Source organism: Borostomias antarcticus (assembly GCF_949987555.1).
Source record: "Borostomias antarcticus genome assembly, chromosome: 19".
Classification (NCBI taxonomy): Eukaryota; Metazoa; Chordata; class Actinopteri; order Stomiiformes; family Stomiidae; genus Borostomias; species Borostomias antarcticus.
In genome coordinates, this window is record NC_140252.1 from 15,014,787 (window position 1) to 15,030,514 (window position 15,728).

The following is a 15,728-nucleotide window of genomic DNA, read 5'->3' on the forward strand; positions in this document are numbered from 1 at the left end:
TGTTGTGCCAATCAGTTTAAAAGAAGCTCTTGTCTGTGTTTCTCAATTCAGTTCCAGTTATTCAGTAATTACAAATACATCAAACTTAACATTTATTGGTCGATACAACCCATAGAGATACAGTGATAAGGGAATCTTATCAAGTTATTTGATGTGAGGATGAGCCAGCAATAGCCATTTGCAAAACAGAAACAATGGGAACAATAAATATTGCAGGACAGGTGGCTACTTCCAGGTGAACTCCTCGCCTGGCTTCAGTTCCCTGTAAAGAAAAGAGAATTGATGCAGCTTAGCTTGGGATTTAAGGTTTGAAGTAAATCATGTATTGTACAATAGGATGCATAATACTGAAATATGTATCATACCTGCTGTACAATGCACTTTTATTCCTGAAAGCAGTCAGCTTCTGGTCCTGTGATCTGTCCAAGTAAATTCCGATCACAAAGCCAAGGGGTACAAATATGTTCGCCCAATGCTCACGCACCAGTGCAGCAAAGTTCACCATGTTTACTGGGAGGGGGGCAAAAAGACATTGCAAAATTTAGCAGAGCAGCAAAGCAATAGGTGATGGTCAGTTCGTTTTGGCTACAATGGGTGACATAGGTCCTATTATATCAATCAATGTCGCAGTATATGTGCTAACATTAACCATATCCACCACATTCATTGCTGCACCTTTTACCGAACTTGCCTAATGAGCAGCCAATCCAGAATGAGGCACCAGATCGGATAATAAGGTGCTTGCATACTGCCCCAACCAACACCAACGTTGTATTGGTGTGCAATGTTGGTTGGTGACTGTTGGCGTTGGTTGGATGGATTTTCTGTTGCTGAACAATGTTGGTTGGGGCAGTGAGCAGGCACGATAATATCGTTAGCTACCAACAACGTTGGTTAGCTCAGGTAACGTTGGTTAGCTCAGGTAACGTTAGTAAGCATCGCTAGCTAACGTGAGTAAAATCAATTGTCATTGACAATAACGATAGCTAAATTACGGGATGACTTCCAAAATAACGTTACTGTCATGTTAGAGATGTAGCCAGCTAGTCGGTTTTAACGTTTAAGTTTTATGGCTAGCTAGCTCTTCAGCTACGGCGCCAGCTACACATGCTAGCTAAGCTAAGCTTGTTTAGTGCTCTCGTTAGACTAGCGAATAAACTAGCATTGGATCTCGTTCACGACCGTGGATCAGTTCTTCACTTTAGCAAGATAGTCTTGCACAATACATGAGCGCACACTATACATTGTAAATACAGTATTTGATAGCTGTGCAACCATAGCAAATTTACAAACAATCGGGCAGAATTCATGTAATAAATCGTTTTTTACCGAGCTTTGGCCTTCACTACTCTGTCTGTGCTCCAGAGGACATTGGACTCTACCAACTGCCCTAAAATACAGTGGTCATTGTAAACAGCATCAAAACGATTTTTTTTAAAGCTTATAAAATATCGCTGAATGATATGATCTCTAAAACATAGAATCAAAATTCCACAAGTGAAGATTCACTGACTAAGTGAGGACAATTCTGCGTTCACATTGTAAGATGTTTTCATTTGATCACACCACCTTACTATCTTTCCGATAGTATCACTCACTGACCTTTCACATTAGCGGCAAACATGTCTGCTCCGGAATAAAGTCGTGTGTGCTTATCGGTCCCGAAAAGATGTTACAATGAGTTAATTCCCACCGTGTTATATCTTTATTCATTTTATTTCTATTATATTTAATGGTATGTTTGTTTCATCTAGCTAATTCAATACCTGCTCCATTCACTGCTGGCTCACTATACCTGCTAATTTAGCTGACGCTAACTTGCTAGCTAACGCTAGCTGTTGTAGCAAATAACAATGGATAGCCACCCGAGAATGATTATTTTTATTGAATATGCCTGCTTACTAGCCAAGAACTTACATTGGAAAGGCTGGTTCTAGTTATATTAATGCGCTATATATTGTCTTCTTACTCTCATCAGTTTACACCCCCTATATTTGCTAATATTAGCTACAGTATGGAGCCCATTTATTGAAAAGAGAACTTTGGCCACTGGCCAGCATCTTAATTACAGTTGCTTGTTTCCCTTGCGTGCAGAGTGACAGCTGAGGAGAATGACGTCTATCATCAAGCTGACTGCATTGTCGGGGGTGCAGGAGGAGTCTGCCCTTTGCTACCTGCTACAGGTGGATGAGTTCCGCTTCCTCTTGGACTGCGGTTGGGATGAGAGCTTTTCCATGGACATCATAGATGCTATGAAAAGGTATACTGTACATTCACATCTACTTTATTTCAGCTTCTGAACTGATTCCCAAGTCAATTCAACAAGGCTGTGTACGTAACTGTAATAGATTGTTTGGAACATCGTTCGTGTGATGAGTTTGGCCTGTGAGTTCGTATGGCCTGAGCCTGAAAAGCCAAATATATCCAGAATTCCTCTTTGGTCTAAGCAGTTGATGTTTGAGTTCCCATGCGGACACTATCCACCTCACCCAGCTGTTCCGTAATGAAACGATCCTCCCCCCTCTTCAGGCATGTCCACCAGGTTGACGCGGTGCTCCTCTCCCACCCTGACCCCCTGCATCTGGGAGCCCTCCCCTACGCTGTGGGGAAGCTGGGGCTCAACTGCACCATCTATGCCACTATCCCCGTCTACAAGATGGGTCAGATGTTCATGTATGACCTTTTTCAGGTGAGAGAGACGCATCACAGTAAAGTCTACTGTGTGTGTGCTGGCGGCATAATTATGATTGCTGCGACCTTAAGTCCTCAATTAATTTTGTTGTTTTGTAGTCTCGCAATAACAGTGAGGAGTTCAGCCTATTCACTCTGGATGATGTGGATTCTGCGTTTGACAAAATTCAGCAGTTGAAATACTCCCAGATTATCAATCTGAAAGGTGCGTACATTGCAAATCATGTTGGTTCTGTGATCATTTTTTCTATGTCTAATGCAACGCAATCTTTCTGTAGTAGTATCACCAGTCTAACATTACAACCCCCCACTCACACCCCCTCAAACACATACATTATAGGTAAAGGCCACGGTCTATCCATCACTCCACTTCCTGCTGGTCACATGATTGGAGGGACCATTTGGAAGATTGTGAAGGATGGGGAAGAGGAGATTGTTTATGCGGTAGACTTCAACCACAAGAGGGAAATGTGAGTGGAGAGCATATCGGCTCCGGTCACTGGAACCTTGACAATTTCTCCAATAGCTCGCCTGTCACTCACAGTATCTGATTTCCCTACGTTTGTATCTCTGCTCCAGCCACCTGAACGGATGCACGTTGGAGACCGTGAGCCGCCCTTCTCTCCTCATCACAGACTCCTTCAACGCCACCTACGTGCAGCCGCGTCGCAAACAGAGAGACGAGCAGCTCCTCAGTAAGTTGATCAGCTCGCCAGGAACACTGTGACCGTCGGTCTCCATTAGGGTTGCAACATTCCGGGAATATTCACAAACTTCCCATGGGAAATGGGAATGATTAATGAGAATTTAATAGAATTAATGGGAATTAATTCCTGTTAATTCCCATAAATGTCCAGTTTATTCCTCTTAATTCCCTTACATTCCCGTTGGGAATTTTGGGAAGTTTGCGAATATTCCTGGAATTTTGCAACACCTCCGTGCACAAAGATGAAACGGTGGGATGTCATGCTCTCTCCCCGCCCCCCCCACCCCCAACCAGCCAACGTGATGGAGACCCTCCGCGGTGACGGCAATGTACTAATCGCCGTGGACACGGCCGGGCGCGTGTTAGAGCTGGCCCAGCTGCTGGACCAGATCTGGAGGACGAAGGACGCGGGCCTGGGAGTGTACTCGCTGGCCCTGCTCAACAACGTCAGCTACAACGTGGTGGAGTTCTCCAAGTCACAGGTCCGTCTCCGGCGGGGACTTCGCACACTACGTCGCTCACTGTCTCGTTTACCGGAGTATATGTAAATGCATATACGCCAGACAGACATCTCACACAGACCGATCAGATTTACTTTTGAATACTCGGTTCAGTCCGCGCCACGTTTCTCCGCGTGGCAGGCGGGACATAGAACGGTACTGACTCTGACTCCCGCGTCTCGCCGCAGGTGGAGTGGATGAGCGACAAGCTCATGAGGTGCTTCGAGGACAAGAGGAACAACCCGTTCCAGTTCCGCCACCTGTCCCTGTGCCACAGCCTGGCCGACCTGGCGCGCGTCCCCAGCCCCAAGGTGGTGCTGTGCAGCCAGCCCGACCTGGAGTCCGGCTTCTCCCGGGAGCTCTTCATCCAGTGGTGCCGGGACGCCAAGAACTCCGTCATCCTGACGTACCGCACCACGCCCGGGACCCTGGCTCGCTACCTCATCGACAACCCCGGGGAGAAGATGCTGGACCTGGAGGTGAGTTCCCAGCGAGGAGCAGCCACGGAAACCCGGCTCCCTCTCCAGCGCTTCAATTCAAACTCAAATAACTTTATTTTCAGTGAGGAAGTTTGTTTCTGCAGTGGACAAATAAGGCAGACAGATACAACAACAGTCACAGACAATGATAGCACAGTGATTGATTGTGTACCGCCATATAGAATACACACCTACAGTACTTGTCACACAAATTAAAATATGATAAGTATAAAAAAAAGCTAAGGAGTAAAAAAAAAAGAAGAAAATAAAGTGCTTGTTATCTCCTTCCGTGCAGCTTGGCGTCCTCAGGACAAATCCATTCTGTCACTATCTAGTCCCCGAGCGTGTAAACAGCTCGCCGTGTCAAGTAATATTCACACACTTTTTCTTTTCCCTTTTTCATTATCGTCCGTCCTGATGAAAGATTCGTAAGCGAGTGAAACTGGAAGGCAAGGAGCTGGAAGAGTTCTTGGAGAAGGAGAAAATGAAGAAAGAGGCGGCCAAAAAACTTGAACAGGCAAAAGAGTGAGTCACTGTGGGCGTTTTTTTGGGCCCCGAGTTTATTTGCATCCGGGCGGACGTCCCCTTGACGAAGCGCGGTTTATCACGTTTGCTTCGAGCGGGAATCAAAAATGTGTTTGTTTGAGTGTTATTAACATAGTTAGTTAGCGTTAGTAACGTGTCGTCTGTTTGTTTTGTTCGTTTCGCTAGTACATTAACGCCGGTGTTTGTGTGCGCGGTTGCAGGGTGGACGTGGACTCCAGCGACGAGAGCGACATGGAGGACGACCTGGAGCAGCCGGCGGTGGTGAAGACGAAACACCACGACCTGATGATGAAGGGCGAGGGCGCCCGCAAGGGCAGCTTCTTCAAGCACGCCAAGAAGTCCTACCCCATGTTCCCCACGCACGAGGAGAGGATCAAGTGGGACGAGTACGGAGAGATTATCAGGTACTGGCGGGAAAAGAAAGCGTGTTTACTGATGAGCAGAGTTTAATATTGTTACAGTGCGTCGCGCCTCACCTCACCCCCCGATCCGCGTGTTGACGTTTTGTCGTCAGGCCGGAGGAGTTCCTGGTGCCGGAGCTGCAAGCCACGGAGGAGGAGAAGAACAAGCTGGAGTCGGGGATGGCCAACGGGGACGAGCCTATGGACCAGGACCTCTCGGTCGTGCCCACCAAATGCACTTCCAGCGCAGAGACACTAGAGATCAAGTAAGTAGCCATCTGCTATAATGGAGAACATACTTTTCTATACACATATACGTATTGTTATATATCTTTCATATAGTAATAGTTGAAAGGGGCATGTTACTGAAAATCAACATTTTCTATCATGTGCATAATTATAAAAAATCATAAATAATACAATCATCATATAATCCTAAATCCTAAAAACAATCATAAAAAATATATTTTTTAAGAACTTTGAACAACTAAACATAGCTGTTTCTGTAACGCCAAATGTGCGTGACGATGATGTACCTATTAGCTCACTTGCATCCACATGATCATCACACCCCCAACGCTCTCACTGCACGCTCATAACCACCCCCCCCCCCCCACACCCCCTCCCTCCCGACGCAGAGCGAGAGTGACGTACATCGACTACGAGGGCCGCTCTGACGGCGACTCCATCAAGAAGATCATCAACCAGATGAAGCCCAGGCAGCTGGTGATCGTCCGCGGCCCCCCCGAGTCCAGCCTGGACCTGTCCGAGTCCTGCAAGGCCTTCAGCGGCAAGGACATCAAGGTCTACACGCCCAAGCTGCAGGAGACGGTGGACGCCACCAGCGAGACGCACATCTACCAGGTCAGACCCGCCAGGGGGCGCTCTTCGCCTTACCTCGCTCCATATGAGGCCGTGCAGGAGGGCTGCAGGCGCCCGAGTGTGTGAACGGGTGAATGAGAGACCACCGTAAAGCACTTTGGAGAAAGGACCCTATATATAAGTGCAGTCCATTTACCAGATGCAGTAGACTTGTGTAGTGTGCACTTTCCTTACGATGACGCCACTAGGTGCGGTTGAAAGGTTGAAAGAAGCGAGCGTCTCCTGTGAACACGCAGCATGAATCATTTACGCGGAGGAGAGTTCCCCCCTTGACACGCGTGTCGTTTTGACGCGTGCGCCCCCCTCCCCCTCCCCCCCCCCCCGCAGGTGCGTCTGAAAGACTCCCTGGTGAGCTCGCTGCACTTCTGCCGGGCCAAGGACACGGAGCTGGCGTGGATCGACGGCGTGCTGGACATGCGCGTGGTCAAGGTGGACACGGGCGTGCTGCCCGAGGAGGGCAGCGGCGGCAAGGAGGAGGCGGAGGACGGCGAGCTGGCCATGGACGTGACGGCCGGCGGCGGCGGCGCCACGGCCACCGCCGCCACTGACCCCGCCGCGGCCGACCACGGCGTCGGCGTCGCCACCCAGCAGCGCACCATCAAGACGCTGTTCGGGGAGGACGAGCGGGAGCCGTCGGAGGAGAACGACGTCATCCCCACCCTGGAGCCCCTCCCCCCCCAGGAGGTGAGGAGGGATGGAGAGGGGAGGGGGAGTAGGGGAGGAGAAGAGAGATGAAGAGGGTTGGCTTTAATCCCACAGTGCGGAGAGAGAGAGAGGGAGAAAGAGGGAGGGAGAGAGTCTTTGTCCTCGGTGAAGACCACAGGAGAGAGCGCGACGGTCACAGGAAAGTTGATCTCGACGGGGAGGTTCAAGTTGACCTTGGTGCAAACAGACCGAGACCATACTTAGTGGAGCTGATGTAAAAATAGCAACACGGAATGGACAGTTAGAGGGGGAGGGGGGTGGGGTGGGCGAATAGCCTGTGGCTTATTGGACAGGGGCGAGAGATGGAGACAGTAGAAGGGAGAGATGGAACAGAGAGATAGGAGAGACAGTTGTCTCCTCAGAACCTGTCCTCAGATGTATGGAAACGGTAGTGTGTTTGGTTCTGACCCCTCTGACCCCCCCCCCCCCTCCTCCAGATCCCGGGCCACCAGTCGGTGTTCATCAACGAGCCACGCCTGTCGGACTTCAAGCAGGTGCTGCTGAGAGAGGGCATCCAGGCAGAGTTCGTGGGCGGCGTGCTGGTGTGTAACAACATGGTGGCGGTCCGCAGGGTGAGTGTGTCCCCGTCCCCCCAACCCCACCCCTTTGCGATGGAGGCCACCGCCGGTCCCTGCTTGCAGGCGGAGGGGCGGGGCAGAGGGAATGGAAGCGCCCAGGAGGGGCTTGAAAGGCGTGCCGGATGAAAACCGCAGACTGTATCGCTGATGTATAGAGATACATACCAGTCCAGTCCTCCGACCCCAAAATAAGCGACCATCATCCGAAGCATTGTTAAAAGGTTGTTAGACTTTAAAACCGTTGAAGCGTCAGAATGTTTTGAATATACTATGCTGACCGCACGGTCGCCGATTGGATTGGCAGCCACAGAGAGAACCGGTAAAGCTTTAGCGATAGCAGGAGTGTATTGTGAGTGTGGACCCAGGTGGTGACCCTCTGCCCCCCCCCCCCCATCCATCCATCCAACAGACAGAGGCGGGGCGCATCGGCCTGGAAGGCTGCCTGTGTGAAGACTACTATAAGATCCGGGAGCTGCTGTATCAGCAGTATGCGGTGGTGTGAGAGAGAGAGAGAGGCAACAGCGGCAGCAGCATCGACCGCCGGCCTCCCACAGCGACATTCCGTTCAGGGGGAATTTACCCAGAGGGCCACGGCGTACCTACCCTTGGGCGCCTCCGACTACTTCCCTCAGTCCAGGCGTGCTGGGGATCGAGTTCGTTTTCCTTTTTTTCTTGTTTACTGTTTGTTTTTTATTGTGAGTTTACCTCTCCGAAGCGAGAGGCAGAGGCTCGACCTAAGTGACCTCTGTGTGTGTGAGCGCGCCCGGCAGCCCCAAGGCTCTCCCTCCTCAGAGCCCCGACCCCGTTCAGACTGGCCCAACCTCTCAACAAGACTGGAAAGTTTGTACCCCCCCCGCTCCCCCTCCCTCTCCCCCACATCATTAAAATGACATTTTTTTCAACAACGCCATTGTTTCCAATCATTCCTTTCTTGCGAGTTGAACCATCGGCGGTATTAAAGCGCCGTCCTGGGACGACGAGAGGCCGACTCCGCGTGCGCGCCTCGCGCGGTTGCTACAGCGTGGCGCCGACAGCAGATGGAGACATTTCCCAGCCGCTGCTCGCCGCCCCGGAGGGCCCCCGGGATGAGATCGGTCAACGCGGGCAGGGGGCCGCTGCGGTTCTGGGCTGAGACGTTATTGTCCTCGGGAGTGATGCCTCCCCCCGTTGGAGGTGATTCATTCTGCCGTGTAAATAATGAACGATCATTTCAGGTAAACTGTTTCTCCGGGCTTAAAGCTACCCCGCTGTGCTGTTCCCTGACAAGGGAAACAGAAATGAGAAATTGCCCATCTTGTCCGGGCACAAGGGCACGCAAATGTAGCATTGTTAATGCAATCAGTGCGAAGTGCAGCCAGGTAATTGGCAATGGTATGAGTCAGTGGTGTGACTTTTAATGAAGAGAGGGGGGGGGGGGGGGTGTCCCCACCCCATGCTGTGCAGCGTGTCTTTGCTGGCTGATGCTCGCCGCCGCATCTCTGGCTGATTACGCTGGCAGCGTTGTGTGAATCCCCCGGGTGGGCCCTCCACACGGCCAGCTGTGGAATGCTGCTGCCACGACTAGACCCAAAACAAAGCCCCCCCCCCCACGTTCCCCCACACACACACACAGAGTGAGTGACATCAGCTTCGGTCATGTCGACTCCTCCCACCTACCTATAACCCTGCAGCCAATCAGAGAGCAGTGGGCACACATACTAGTGGGGCTGGCAGGTGTGTGTGTGTGTGTGGGGGGGGGGGGGGTCATGATGCACATGGAAGTAGGAGATGGCGCCATCGACTGGCCATATGCAGGCAGGTCAGTTTTGCACAGTTGTGTAACATGCAGTCGTGCACTTTAGAAACATTAAAATGTAAACAAACCCTTTTTTTTTTCTTTTTTTTACCCACGTTACATACTAAAAAACTTTCATGTCTAGAAAAAACATTGATGATGCCTTTCGGGTTTTTTAATTTCCCTCCGAGTGAACTTCAGTAACCCCTTCTGTGACAGGCTGGGTGTGATGGAGAGACAGAGGGAGGGGGCTGAGTGATGGAGAGAAGAGCAGAGTGGAGGAGTGAGAGTGACTCCTCTGCGCCAGCCGTGCCCAGTCACCGCTTTTCATTTTGATAATTGACCGGGAACGCCAGAAATGTCCATCAGCTAAATCCTCTTAGCTTTTCATAATGCTGACTCTGTCACACAAGCCACTGTTTTTAATGTAACGAGCCGCTAAGCCTGACCCTGGGAACTGAGTCGCCCCAGGGGTCGCCGAGGGTCTACTCTGCCCCCTGGTGGTAGGGAAGAGAACTGCTCGCCACTCAGCAAGTGCCCCGACAACCTGTCGGTGTTACACTACACCTCTGCTAGCCTATGGCTCAACCTACTCTATCTAAGGTCCAGTGGAGTGGTATAACTATCTGTTACCCTGTAAACCTACCGGGCTCCTGTGTGGTCAGCTAACCCTGGCTGAGGGACTGGTTTGAAGCGCTCACCGGAGGACCGGCCAGTGCCTGCAAAAATACAACCCATGCTGGATGAACCTTGCTGTACATCCACTGAACCTTTGCTCATTAAAATGTAGAAATTCTGAATACACGACACGAGTTATATACTGTGTGTGTGTGTGTGTATGTGTGTATGTGTGTGTGTATGTATGTATGTATGTAAGTATGTAAGTAAGTAAGTAACCAAAACAATATATTCAGTAAGTGGCCTGAAGGGAATGTGTTTTGATCTCAATGAATTAGCAGCATTGGTTTAAGTGCTATCTGTGTTTCTGGAACTGATGTAGAAAGTTATGGATATTTCAATCTCACTTTCTGGGTTTCTCCCGTTGAAACATCAAACTCTCTGATCAGTGAAAATTGTAAGCCCAACCTTGACACACACACACTCACACACACACACATACACACACACACACACAAGGGCAAGAGACCAAATGTTTAATGTGTTCATATCCAGTAAACTTTTTAAAACATTAACAAAATAGGATTGCCTACACTGATACCAGTGTGCTGTGTCATACCACATGGCCACATTATATGGCTGTCTGAACTTTTTGGCTGGAGCCTGACCTTATAATAGTGTTTGTCTCCTTGTCACTCCCTCCATCCTTTGTTGACTGCAGGCAGAGTGAGGGGCAGGGAGCACAGAGAGCAACGGTGTCAGATTTCACTCATGAGAGAAAGACTAAGAAAGGCTCTAGAGTTGACAGACTGCCTCATTAATGTTGTCACGTTCCGTATTAGGGCACATTAAGAGTCAGCGGGCACAAATATAATATGGCAGCCACTCAACGTCAACGCAACAATGCGTGAACAGGAAGTAAGGTCTCAATGCTTGACGCATCATCCCTTTGACATTCTACTTAATATGCATACTCCATAAGGGAGCATAGCCACAATTTAACATGGCTGCCACATAACGTCAACGCAACGCCGCATAAACAGGAAGTGAAGTCTCAATGTTTAACACATCATCCCTTTGACATTCTGCTTAATATGCATACTCCATAAGGCTGAATGGGCACAATTTAACATGGCTGCCACTCAAGGTCAATGCACTGCACTCATGAATCTACACTTAATGCTACCTGCTGACTCAATCAAATGTGTACATGTCCAGATAAGCCTTAGGCTACTTCACCATCTAAAGGGAATGCATAGGGCAGGCAACGAAATTTGTCCAGAACTATCAAAAGAACAGCTGTAGGCTCTGTACGCCCATAAGCCAGGCCTCACCTGGCCTGGTTCAGTACATTCGACAGCATCTCAACTGCAGTAAATATTGTACTGTAGTCTTAATTACATACGGCATGCTGTTTATGCTTGAGGAATTAGACTGGCGAAATATAAAAAGACAACAATAACTAGTAATAATTAACTTTAACAAACCTATTCCTGGTCTTCTCTGGTCCTTTAATGCATCCTGGACCTCAAATAAAGTTAACTTTTAACCCTCTGCGTAAAATGCAGTAATAAGCTGAAATAAAAGTTCACTTTTATGCCCCCTCCAAACCCTGTCTGATAACGTCACATGAATCACACAGCCTCCTTTTTTATACTTTTATCACTTTTTTCATCAAACGTGTTTTGCTGGCATGGCCTAAAAGGGTTCATATTAATTCACTTGGAATCAATGCATTGTACATGACCCCCTTTATGAATTTATTGGTGGAAACCATCACCAAAAGCCAATTTGATGTATTTGATTTGAGTATTTTGCATGAATACAGATATTTTGAAATGAAAATACCTATTTTTCTGGGATTTTGGGCATAAAGGGGTTAATATCTAAAAATGCTCAAGGGATATCAGCAGGCACCCTCCTGTATTTTGAAGAGAGACCCCCAAGCTACAAGAATCAGCAGAGAAAAAAAACTTTACCTGACAAAACCAGGTCCCGCATCATGGCTCCCGGACTTTGTAAACAAATGGGGACAACATCCTATGGGGACAACAAATAAAGTGAACTTGAACTTGAACTATAACTAATCCTACACTAAACAATATCACTACATTGTCCTAAGTAACCTATCTAACTAACCTAAAATAGGATATTTTAACAGTCGGACTATGTCAGCACTTTGAGATCTCAATGTGAATCAAAAGTGCTTTATAAATATACATTTATTATTATTATTATTATTATTATTATTATTATGCCAATCAGTTGAGGTCATAAGCACATTTAATTGGCCGTTGGCAGTGTTTGCACCACAGAGGCGCATCTTTCAGTGTGCTGGGGGATAAATGAACTCAGTTTGAATCCTTCTCACAGAATGCCTGGTTGCCTAAGCTGACCGCTTAAGCACCATTATCGCTGTGATATTAGATAAAGTTGAGGGTTTTTTCTAGTAAACATCGTTTCCTAAAAAACAGAGCATATGGCACCAAAACTTCCAGCTTAGCTTTTTTCGACAGAGCCTCAGGGAGTAGGCCTAGTTGTGTGATGGTAAGAGGACGGAGGAAGGTTCTGATACTGTAAGCCTCTCTCTCTCTCTCTCTCTCTCTCTCACACACACACACACACACACACACACACGCACACATATATACACACACACACACTTTTCCGCACTCCCCCCAGTCCCACCCCCGCCCTCTTATCCTAATTACCCTCGGTGGGCCTGCTGGTAATACCTCTGTTCCTCCTTCCCTCTGTGGGGGGGCCAGGCAGTCCCACCCACCTGTCAGATACAGGCTAGAAGGGGGTTGGACAGGGGGGGGGGGGCGGCCTGAGCGAGCCTCCTCTCAGTAGTACCATTACACCGCCGAGGTGATCCGGTTACGCAACTGCTCTTCTCACCGGCCCACGGCGCAGGCATCCCCCGCGGGCTCAATTCCACTAAGACGCTCGCTGTCAGATTAACCACACAGCCAATAACACGCCGGCTGCTGTATATGCCTTTGTGATGATAAGACGATTGGACATTGTTGTGCCGCATTTATGTGGATGGATTAGTGAGAGATGTGTGAATTCCTCACCGTGCCGTGTGTGTGTATGTGTGTGTGTGTGTGTGTGTGTGCGTGTGTGTGCGTGTGTGTGCGTGTGTGTGTGCGCAACTGACAAGACGACTATCCAGTCCCGGATCATGACGGCTCGTCTAGTTTTGGCAGAGGACAGACCAACAGCAGAGTCTCAGAGGTCCCCTGAGGTGGTTTGGGAGCAGGAGACTCGTACCTGGATGGGGGCGGTATTAGCCCCGTGGCGAGTGGCGCTCTGCCAGCCTTGTACAACTACAGCTACGGTCAGCAGAATGGGAGCTGGCCGGCCTGCTGCTCATTCAATTCGGCATGTCAGTGGGAACCGGGGTTATCTGATTTGACACGCCTGACAACGCCACCTGAAGCGCTGTGATGAGACCCTGCCGATGCGTTCAACTAGCCCATACTGTTAACTTAAAGAGAATCTCATGATACACACTGAAGTGGCTCGAGTACAGTACAGCTTTTCTGTATGTTCCATTGTACTATTGATTGTAGGCTATGCATCACATTTTATTTGTGTTTCTGCATAATGTACACACTCAGGCACTCATTATCTGCATTGCTCTACTACACCAAACTACTTTACTGTAACTGAGAAAGACACTTTTCATCCATTACCATAATCTATCTTAAAAAAAGCTTGTAAAATCCTATTCAACATCCATTCAAGGTCCACTGGCTTATTAGAAGCCCTTACAGGGCATTTGTTTAAAAATGCTCACACTTCAGTGGAACGCACCCTTGCTTGTCCTACAGTATCTCCACAGCGTAGAACTGCATCATACAGTATTTTGGATTCCTGCCTCCACAACTACGATTCTATCTCCCCAAGAATAAATGGGAACCGTCGTTCGCTTGAATAACCTTTGTGGTCTGTTTCAATGGGAGTCTGCTGTGCTCTGCAAGAGGAAAAGGTTGCTCTTTCCTCGCAAGTCCTTCCTTTCTGTTGGGAAGACAGGAGAATAATAAAGTTATTTATGTGGGAGCTCAAATGTCCGACTCACTCTCAGTGAAGGCCCACTATCTAGCCTGCACGGGTTCAGAGGACGGAAATGGGATGAGAATAGCAGCAGCACCCCCCTCCCCTTTACAGTAAAAACTTCAAATTCAATTTAATCAGATCCCAAAGCTTTTGTCCATGTCCAGATTATTAATCAGAAAGTTAATAATCCAGAAAGCAGAATTGTCATGGGTTAGGGCCTGAGTGACTGGAGGTGATATTGTGTGAGGACAGTGAAGTGCTGAGGTCAGGACAGTAGCCTGTGTCTATGAATCACAGTGCTTTGTAGTTGACCCCTACAGTGACTCCAGAAAGAAGCCTCAGAAAGATTAAAAGTTGCACACTTTATTTTTTTAGAATCGGTGATAATAAAGTCTGTAAAAAGCAAAGAGGATAAAACTGTCCTCACCCCCAACCAACCTTGTGTCGCAGGGGGAGGATCGCCTCCAGGCTCTTGTCATCTCCCGCCTGGACTACTGCAGCTCCCTCCTTGCTGGGGCCCCTGGCGTCAGCCATTAAACCCCTGGAACTTGTCCAGAAAGCTGCTGCTCGCCTGGTGTTCAACCACCCCAAGTTCTCCCACATAAATTCTCTTCTCCGTTCTCTACACTGGCTCCCTGTAGCAGTTAACAGCTACCTCCTACCTCCAGGCCATGGTCAAACCCTACACCCCCTCCCGACTGCTACACTCTGCTACCTCAGGCAATTGGTTGCCCTGTTACATCGAGGCCACTGCAGTCGATCGACACGGTCACGGCTCTTCTCTGTCCTGGCCCCGCAGTAGTGGAATGAACTGCCCACTGATGTTAGGACAGCAGAGTTGCTGCCTATCTTTCACCGCAGGCTCAAAACTTCCAAGATGTACTACCACGATCCTCCCTCTTTTGCACCTAATGTATTTTAGTTTGCTATCCTTGCACTTTGCCTTCAGCACTAGATTATGCTTAAAGCAGATGCATTTGTGAGTTCTGGCAAGTAGTAGTACATTGGATTTTCCTACCTTAAATGCAATAAGTAAGTCGCTTGGATAAAAGTCCAATCACTGTAATGTAATGTAATGTAATATTACCATTCACTATCAGATTCAGATGCTGTCTAGAGCTCGCCTACTCAAAAAACTGGCTCCGGTAATTTTTGTATCTGTTTTTATTTGGTATTTGTTTGTATCTGGTTTGCCGCTTGCCAGAAACTTGCCGGATCCATAAGATTACAACCTTGAAACCACTACAGCAGTTTTTGGGAGCACCGTTTCAGTATCCTGTGATTCCTAGGCGTGTCCGACGGATCTAACCTCGCAACCCTATTGGCTCCAGGGCAGGTGATGGTTCCCAGTCTGCCACTGCAGATATTTCACCTGTATTAGAGGTGACGGTCTCTTATGTACTGTAAGTTTGTTGTGAGAAAAGGGAATATGAGGTGTATGGGTGGCTTTTTCATTTCATTTCAAACCTTTATTTATACAAGTAAAGCACTGAGGTTTCCCTCATTTACAGTGTTGACAAGTTCACACAAATACACAAATAACAACAGAACAAATACAATATACAATAATAATAGCAACAATAACAATAACAATAATAATTAGGCAGAGCTGGTTGATGCTGCTAGGGAAAGGGATGTCTGGGGCCCCCTGCTGGGACCCCCTGCTGGGGCCCCCTGCTGGAGCTGCTGCCTCCGCGACCCGACCCCCGATAAGCGGATGAAGATGGATGTGAAGAATCTAGGGAGAAATGTCTCTAACATCTACAGAGTATTACTGCTATGT

The 15,728-nt window shown here is 48.5% G+C and overlaps 2 protein-coding genes across 2 annotated transcripts; one reads left to right on the plus strand and one right to left on the minus strand.

Annotated features, from left to right (window-relative positions):
* Positions 1–79: 79 nt before the first annotated feature.
* On the minus strand, positions 80–1,382 carry ndufb1 (NADH:ubiquinone oxidoreductase subunit B1). Its single transcript, XM_084453297.1, has 3 exons — positions 1,330–1,382; positions 366–510; positions 80–262 (listed from the first exon to the last, which is right to left on the minus strand). Exons 2-3 carry the CDS (start codon positions 503–505, stop codon positions 226–228), a joined length of 177 nt encoding a protein of 58 aa, XP_084309423.1. The 5' UTR covers positions 506–510; positions 1,330–1,382; the 3' UTR covers positions 80–225.
* A 236-nt stretch (positions 1,383–1,618) lies between these two features.
* On the plus strand, positions 1,619–8,110 carry cpsf2 (cleavage and polyadenylation specific factor 2). The gene is made up of 15 exons (XM_084453289.1): positions 1,619–1,735; positions 2,095–2,260; positions 2,530–2,689; positions 2,791–2,896; positions 3,032–3,161; positions 3,271–3,386; positions 3,692–3,879; positions 4,086–4,376; positions 4,801–4,901; positions 5,123–5,326; positions 5,437–5,589; positions 5,962–6,187; positions 6,533–6,889; positions 7,348–7,482; positions 7,898–8,110. Exons 2-15 carry the CDS (start codon positions 2,112–2,114, stop codon positions 7,988–7,990), a joined length of 2,409 nt encoding a protein of 802 aa, XP_084309415.1. The 5' UTR covers positions 1,619–1,735; positions 2,095–2,111; the 3' UTR covers positions 7,991–8,110.
* Positions 8,111–15,728: the final 7,618 nt, after the last annotated feature.